This window comes from Medicago truncatula, chromosome 8 (genome assembly GCF_003473485.1).
Source record: "Medicago truncatula cultivar Jemalong A17 chromosome 8, MtrunA17r5.0-ANR, whole genome shotgun sequence".
Lineage (NCBI taxonomy): Eukaryota > Viridiplantae > Streptophyta > Magnoliopsida > Fabales > Fabaceae > Medicago > Medicago truncatula.
The window spans coordinates 35,343,392-35,352,777 of NC_053049.1; the positions used below are offsets into that span (position 1 = coordinate 35,343,392).

At 29.9% G+C, this 9,386-nt stretch overlaps 1 protein-coding gene across 1 annotated transcript; it reads left to right on the top strand.

Annotated features, from left to right (window-relative positions):
- The first annotated feature begins 7,188 nt into the window (after positions 1 to 7,188).
- LOC11409706 (protein RADIALIS-like 1) lies at positions 7,189 to 9,059 on the top strand. Its single transcript, XM_003629380.3, has 2 exons — positions 7,189 to 7,493; positions 8,733 to 9,059. The coding sequence occupies exon 1, from the start codon at positions 7,274 to 7,276 to the stop codon at positions 7,490 to 7,492; it is 219 nt and encodes a 72-aa protein (XP_003629428.1). The 5' UTR covers positions 7,189 to 7,273; the 3' UTR covers position 7,493; positions 8,733 to 9,059.
- Positions 9,060 to 9,386: the final 327 nt, after the last annotated feature.

Consider the following 9,386-nt stretch of genomic DNA (forward strand, 5'->3'; position numbering starts at 1 on the left):
TGAAAACATAAACATAATAAAAAAATGCATTAATATTAATAATAAATAATTTGATACAATTATCATCTTCTAATAAAATTATTGGCCTCTTGAACTTACACCAACACGTGTGCTCATAATGACAAACCCCAATAAATCAAGTCACATAAGTCAAATCGAAAAGACCAACAACCAAAAAATCAAAGGGTGGAATCCAAATAACCAATACAAACTTAGTTTATGAGCCTTCAACTACCACCAAATACGAACACTTTAATCATATCTAGAAGTGAATTCAGGATATTACTTTATTGTTGAAGATTCTAGAATTTATTTCTTTCCAAATAATCCAAATACAAACCAACCAAATCATATGACAAACATTTTTACGGAAGAAGTGAGACCCACAAAATTGTAGGGCATGCATACCAACTTCATTTGGAAGAACACAAGAAATCTCAACCACTTGAGAACAGAAGACCAAATATACCAAAAAACCACACTCTAAGAAATAGTGATTAGAACTCGCCTCTTTTCCACAACATCCCGAGCATAACAAAAAATTACAGTGCAAAATGCTTATGAAAACCAAATTGTTTTTTTATTGAAATCCTATTACTCAGAAGCCTCTAAGAAAATAAGGATACTTTAAGTAGAATTGACTTTTTCTATATGAGCTCCATGAGAGACACAAATCAATTCGTTCCTCACAATTTGTAAACTGATCAAAAGTAGTAGCAACACTTTGTTACAAATTAATTAATAGTTTGTATTCTATAGGACAAAAATAAATGGTGCATAGATTAAAGAGTACAATCTACACTCAAAAAGAAACAGTGAGCATTGTGAAAGCTAAAGAGTCAAGAGTGAAAGACTGACTTGGAGAAATGACGACAAGATAATGAATCAGATGAGGAGATGAGCAGCGACATGTGAAGCGAACCCTAGGTCGAGGTTTAAAACAGAAAGCGAGTTTTTTGAAAGTGAAAAAGTTGTGTGTGAGAGACAAAGTATGTAAAATAGTTTAAAAAAACTCTTTGTGCCCAACTTAAATTGAGACACAACATGTAACCCGGAGATTAACTTGAACGTGGTCCTAGTTTCAGATATGTCCATGTTCTGTTCCATATTTTTTGTCCATGTTTTTCTTTTGACCGGTTCAAATCGGTTGCATTACATTCATACTGGGACGAGTTGTAAGACAGGGTCAAGTTTTGTACACCTCCAATCTCCAATACTTCCCCTCAGCCCCCAACCTAACCTTCTCATCTCCATTATGAAATCATTACTATCAACATGCACTTTAAAATACATATAAATCTAGAACAAAGAACAAAGAAGACTACCATCCACCAAAGTGTCCTTCCAAAATAACATACTCTCACTACTACCTACAACACTCAATAGAATATCATCAAACCAACTCCCCCCACTCATAAAGTATTTCATTAGATACTACATGGAGGAGCATTCAAGAAGGAAATAAAGCAAATCACTAACAATGATAATACATATTTGATCAATACAAGAAGGTAGTAGTGGGAACCACTTAAGAACTAGAGAATAAGGGGATTTTATTGAGTATGTGTCGTGAAGGAGTTTACCTAAAATCTATTTGCGAGTTTGAAGGAGAGAGTTTATAGAGTTTTGGGTAAAAGAAAGGAGGATGAAATGGAAGAAAGGTAGTCACCCAACTTTTTTTTGAAAGGAGGTAGTCACCCAACTTGATTATATATTTTTAACAATAATGCAAAATTTCTTTAAAATTGGGAACTAAAATTGTATTGGAGGATAATTTTAGAGAGTTTAGATAAACTATTTAAATTTAATCTACCTTTTATAGCACTCTTAAAATTTAAAATATATTAATCATAAACATTCATTTTTCATTATCTACAAAACACTATTTTAGAAAAAAGTTGGTAAATTTCTCTATTTTCTTCTCTACTTCGCATTCCTCCAAATTGGCAAACAAATGCTTAATTAATCTATATTAGATTGAAATACTAATGACACTCTATGCCTCAATTGATATTATTTGGAGGGAAAGAATCGTAGTGAATTACTTGTTTTTTTCTTGCATTATAGTGGCCTGGAATTTTATATGGGCATATTTTTTTTTCTTCATATTATCTCTAACTTTGGTTTTCTTGCTGAAGTATTCTGTGTACTCTATTTCCCCCTACTTTTATAAGCCTTTAAAAAATCTAGGGTTAAATATGTTTTTGGTTCTTATAAATATGTCAACTTTTCGTTTTAGTTCCTCTAAAATTTTCCTTCAACTTTTAGTCTCTATAAAGTTTTCAATCTTCACTTTTGGTCCCTCTTTTAAAGTAAACTCATATGTAGAATTCATATTATTTAATAAAATTTTCCAAAAAAATTCAAAATATTATAAGAATGATTCCAAAAAAAATTAAGAATTTTTTAACATAACATGAATTTAATATGAATTTTTATATTGTTTATGGTTAAAAATTCATATTTAATTTGTGTTTTGTTAAAAAAATCTAATTTTTGTTTAGAAATTGTTTTTAGAATATTTGACACATTTCTGCACAATTTCATTAAAAAATACAAAAATTAAATTAAAAATAGGGACTAAAAATAGTGATTGAAAATTTTATAGGAACTAAAAGTTGAAGAAAAATTTTAGAGGGACTAAAACAAAAAATTGACATATTTATACGTACGAAAAGCATATTTAACCCAAAAATCTACTATGAAAAGAAAAAAGAATACAAGGTCAAGATGCTGCCAACAAAGTTAATGCAGGACAGAAGGCCCACGTAAATTATGAAAGGACAGTTCGTGCAGCCAAGTTGCTTGGTAGGAGTAGGACCTTCCAGCATCCCTTGTATCAACCATAGAAATCCCATATTCACAATCCAATGGAATGGTCATGTGTTCCTTCATCAAAAAGTTGTTCAGCGTTCGAATGACAACTCATATATATTATTCAATATCTCTACCAATTGAATGAAACTAATATAGACACCGTTTTTTTATTAGGTTGTAGAAATCTTCTTTCTTTTTTTTAATCATATTGACACTTATTTTAAATCTATTTTTACATAGTATCTTTAAAGTTGTCACATTTTAATCGTTGAATTATGATTACTCATATTAAATCGAGTCAATAACTATCAAATTAAAATCATGAGTAAGATCACCAAATACTTTACCTATTTAAAGTGAGCAAACTTTTCATAAAACTAAAATCGTGTGATTGTCCAAATTTTAAGCATAGAAAATTCTAGCATATGCGAGCACACTTTAAAAACTATATATATATATATATATATATAGCAATTCTATCTCAAAAGTCATGTAATAAACTTTAAAAAAAAAAAAAAAATCCTCTTTTCAATTCTAAATTTTTATTTTTGAATTCTTTGCTATGTGCTTCAAAGTACAAGTTAACAAGATCTATATAATACTTCAACGACATTAGTTTGTCATTCGTCATGTTTTCTATGTTGGAAACAAACTATAAAAAAAGAGTAAGTGAAATCAATTTCCCATCCTTTATATACTTTATTTCTCGCAAAAAAATAAATAACATTCACCGTAAGAAAACATGATTCTAGACTTCAATTTAGCGTCAGCTCCCGACACCGATGTTAATAGCACCACTTAGAGTCATAGGGACACATCTTTATAATTTTTCTTTTTTTTTGTGGAAAATGTTAGAGTCGGCCAGACTGAGGGTATAAGTGGAGACCGACATATAACTTTGAAGAACAATATTAGCATCCATGTTTTAAGTCTGTTAGAATCGGTTTCTGACTGACGCCGAAATGCAGTTTTCTTGCAGTGATTTATATTAATAAATTTTGGTTAAATACCTATAAATCTTCCGATCTTTTTTTTTTTTTAAAAGAATCAAACTTTCGAGTACTATGTTTTTTGGTGAATACTTTCGAGAACTATTTTTTTTTTAAAGTACTTTTGAGAACTATTATTAGTTAGATCATAGTTTTTTATATTATTTATTTATTTATTTTGACAAATTTTTATATATTTTTATTATTTGTAGATAGTTGGATTTTTTTGTTTTTAAGGATTGTAGATAGTTGGATTATAAGTTAGTGGAATAATCAAAGGCGGAAAGTATATACTGTTTTCTATATACTCGAATATATATCTTTTTTTAAACAACTGATCGTATATAATATCTTGATTTTTTTTTTTGAATAGGTAATATCTTGATATATAGTTGTACCTTTTTATGTTTCTTCATATATGGTAGTTGATATAAGACAGAACACGACAATATATTTCTTGGTCCGGTAATGTTCAAGATATAAAGTGGTACACATCCACTACATGGATGTATTCGTTTGCTATTTTTATCTGGTTCTAAATAGCATATTTTCCAAAAAACAAATAGTTCCAAACTAAAAAAAGCATATATAATAAGCATAATCGACCAAAACCTGTGAAGCCCCGATACTTCAAAATGGATGACGTATCGTATCCCCTGCGTATCCTGCACCGATACCTGCCCGATACTTCCCGATACGTATCGGGAGAGTATCCAAATATTAAATTTTATTTTTTAAAAAAATAATTTTCCGATACATCCTGATACGCACGGATACTTGTGTTTTTTTTATATTATTTTGATTTGTGTGTTTTTTTTTTTGGTGAAAAATAAGAAAAAAAACATAAGTATAAAAACATGATATTGCTATAATATATATATATATATATTCTTTATCTTTCTTTGGTGCCAGTACGACCCACACCACAGAAACAATTTCATCTTCCCCTTTCTAAAAAATTAGGGTTTCAACTTTTTCTTCCAAAATGGTCACCTTCTTTCAACTTTGGATATAGTGCTTCTTTTTTGGATCGATATAGTATAGCACTAACAATGTTCCTTTTGGATATAGTATAGCGTTGATGTATAACACTGATGGTGCTCTTTTTGGTATATTTTGCGTATGTAATTGACTAATCACCACTCTATTAATCGTCAATATTATTTATATTTATGTTAATGTGCTACGAGTCTAATTTCTTGTGTTTGTTAATATATTTGCATATTAAAAAAAAGGTTATAATTATATTATACATTTAATTATATAATTTTTTTATTAACGTATCCCAGCCGTATCGTATCTTGATTTTTGAAATTTTCCCGTATCGGCGTATCGGTGCAGTATCGTATCCGTATCGTATCTCGTATCCAGGCTTCACAGACCAAAACCGTTGAACTTTTAGTTAAACTTAAGGTTTCATTTGTACCAAAAAAAAAAAAAAAAAAACTTAAGGTTTCATTCTCCTTCTCTTTAAATTAAGTATTTTCTTTTGACTTTATAAGCAATTGGTATATGTTCTTACATATGTGTTGAGTCGGACACCAACTTCAATGGTAACACTAAACCAATGTTTTCCAGTTCTTTGTTATCTTATCTTATCTTATATATAAAAGTTTTTAAGTCTTTTAGAGTAAAAATATTGTCTTCAATTTCCTTTCTAATTTTTGCTTTTTTAATTTTTAATTTTTTTAATTTTTTTTTTTATAAAAATGATCATATATATATAAGTTCTTAAGTCTTGTAGACAATTTTTTGGAGTCAAAAAATTTGTTGCATATTTCCTTCCAAATTTTTGGCTTTATTTTATTCCTTTTAAAAAATATCTCTCATATGTCCCCGTGAGCTTAGCTCAGTTGGTAAGAACAATGCATAATATATGCGAGGTTCGAGGTTTGAAGCCTAGATACCACAAAAAAAAATCTCTTTTTATACAAAATTTTTATCGTCGCTTAGACAACTTTTTTGGAGTCAAAAAATTTGTGGCAAATTTCCTTCCTAATTTTTTGCTTTTGTTTTTGGTTTTCAAAAAATGACATTTAAGGTGATTGAGGAGCAACATGACATTTGGAGTGACACATTGATTCACCGTACTAACCACTTGAACAAGTACTCTCGTTTCATAACTGACAATTGTTTGCATTAATCTCAATAAAGAGATAGATGAGATTCAAAGAATCGTAATTGTTGTCAAAACTCTGAATCAAAACCTTTACTTTTGTGCAATAAATCCATTTGTTTTGTGCAATCAAATCAAACTTACAAACACTTCCCCCAATCAAGACATTTTATAGTAACCTGAGTTGGATTTCTGAATGAAATATTTTTTGGTCAAACTATATTTACTTTACAGCCAAACTTTAAATTACCATGTGTTGTTCCACACTGTTAATACCAAAAGAAAAATCACGTTATAGTGTTACTTTCTTTAGTTATTTTCTAAATTATCTTCACAAAAACCCATTTGGGGTTGGTCTAGTGGTTGACTTGGGATCTTCGAGTTTGGTCCTCCAGAGGTCTCAGGTTCGATTCCCTCTGGTGCCAATTTCGGTGGGCTAAGTTCATACAGAGCTTGCTCTGACATTAAACGGGGCCCCCACAAGTGGGCGGTGGGATTGGTCCCCTCGGATTAGTCGATTCTTGGATTGGATACCGAGTTTTCAAAAAAAAAAAAATTATCTTCACAAATAATTACATGGTGTGATGATTTGTTTAGATGCATTTGTAAAAAACAATTACGTTATCGGTGCATACAAATTAAATAAGTCATTTCCCAACAAAAATTGTTTCCATTTCTATTCAAAATGCATCAAATTTAAGAGAGTGTTTCTTTGATCTAGAGAGTTGCATAACCTTAGGGCACATGTTAGCATTGTTAAATAGTCTTGAATCTCATCCCAAAAACTAACTTAAAGGATGAGGGTACTCGAACATATTTAAACACTTGACATCCCATGAACCTGAACAATGTGAGACAAATAACAAACTAGGAACATTTTCAAAACCAACATCAACAAGCATAACTCTTTTATGTTTTATAAAAAAGCAAAATATCATCAATGAATTGGCTAAGGCATGAACAAAGCCAGCTACATAACCTCCAACAAGAGCACCAAAATAAACCACGAAAGGGTGTAGACTCCACTTGACAAAGATCTATACACTATAGATGATTTAGAAGAATATGTATAAAGTCATTCATATGTCTTTTTGATTTAGAATCTCCTCCTTCTTCAACTAGCTAGGTGTCATTTGTGGTTCTTAAGGGAACGAGTCACCTTAATTATCTTCAGTGTCATTTTGGAAAATAAACATTATTCTTCCACCAACATGTCATGCACTTTTTCTCCTGCATATAAGGAACTCAATTAGTCACCTCTTTCCCATACTTTCACTTGACTAAAAAACAAATAACCAAAACCATATTCTTTTTCTAACAATATTATTCATATTCATTCATTCATCAACAAATGGCAACCTCTTGGACTGCAAGGCAGAACAAACTGTTTGAACAAGCATTGGCTTTATATGATAGAGAAACTCCTGAAAGATGGCACAATGTGGCCAAAGTGGTTGGAAAATCAGTTGAAGATGTTAAGAGTCACTATGAGATCCTCAAAGAAGATGTTCAACGTATTGAGCATGGCCATATCCCTTTTCCTCGTTACAAAACTAACACCAACTCCTAAGGTATAATATATGTACTGCTGCTACACATTTTCATTTTCTATGACCATGTTCTTAAATTAATATGTTTTTGAGGGAAGTCTAAAAGAGGCTACACTCTTTGGATTATGAGTCCCTAAACTTAATTAGATATTAAAGCCTAATATATTAAACACGTATATTAAATCCCCTAAACTAAGTTTAGCTAAAATTTAGAAACTAAACCCACTTTAGTTGATATGGTAGTATTGATTTGGGACTTGAGAGTTTTCTTAAGGTATTAGGTTCGTTTCTTCCGATACCAATTTAGGTAGGCTAATTTAACTTCTTTAAAAAAAAAACTAAAATTTAGAAACTATAATAAGATTTGTCGCTGTATTTCAAATTTTTTATTATCTTTACAAACATATAAGCACCCTAAATTGTGCAGAATAAGCAACTGTTTTTTAAAATAAACCATCTCATAATATTGAGGTTTACCATAATATAAAATCTCTTTCAAAAAATTACTCTATGATTGCCGTGTACTTAAAGTACTTGCTGCTATGCGGGGTCCATATTGAATGGGATAAGAATTTGGGAATAGATGTTTAAAAAGTGTGACAGATATCGTTGTCCTAAGAGTATTGGTTAAACATCCAAAATAAGTAAGTTTTTAATAAAATGTTGTGTAATCATAACTTGATAAAAAATAATATCTTATATTTTTAAGACAAAATTTTTATTTGTAGATTTCTTAACTAATGCTCTAAGGACACTAGTTAGCAAAATCGTAGTTTTATATATGTGGTTCATAACTTACTTCATATGTACATTTATATGTTTAATTTTTCCTTAGGAATTGTCTTGTTCATCCAACTACAATATGTCCATCCATGCACTTAAACAATGACTTATGACTTGTCGGTGCACTTAATAATGAAAAATTGATGATCCTAATCATATATCCTATATTGTCCATCGAATAAACTATAAAATATCAATGGCCCCAAGCTTGCTGGTTCAAACAAATGCACGTGCTTGAAGTTTGAATTCCAAAGAGGAAAAAAAGTGAATAATTTCTAATTTGTGCAAAATGAAAAGTGTGTATATATTGGATAGCTTGTTACATATCTGTGCAATTAACTTTATAACCTTTCTTCAATTTTATATGCAAAAACAAAAAGAAAGAAGCAAAGAACATTCTTATTCTTGTATAATAAGTATTTGAAAATTTTGGATTCAATATTTTAACAAGTTAATCTTTTCCTATATGCTTCGCAGGTTCTTGAAGATATATCCAGAACACAATAAGCTTGAATAACCAACCAATATTTGGTGTATCTTTAATAAACAACAATGCATACTAGTATATCTTTGGCGCAAGCTATAGAACACACTAATTGCACCCTGCCAAGTGAATGTGGCAATCTTCTATCTATCAACATATTTCCTTAATTTCTTTCTATAGCTAGTCAAATTAATTGTATTCCTCACCCTTTAATTTCCTTACATTGTACCAAAAATAAAAAATATTGTATTTAGATTAATTTAATTCATTATTGTAAGTTTATGAAGGATTGAATTCTAAATATCATGTTTTATCTTTCATTCTTTGTACTTTTATTTTCTTTTAGTACAAATTTGGAACAAAGTTAAACCGAGTGATTAATGAACTTCAGTAAAAAAAACTAATCGTTCAAAAACAAAAAGTGTTTGAATTATGATTGAAATAGTCATCAACAACATTATATTTACCTTATGTCAAACTATGAATTACTAGTATACTCTTCCCTCTTACATCAAAAAGAAAATGATACTCTTCGCCTTGGAAACTGAAGGGTTAAACCAAAATATATACGACAATTTTTAATTCAGAGGGAATAACGTACTCAAAATACTGTATGATAAGAAAATGAAAAGTAAATATAAATTGTA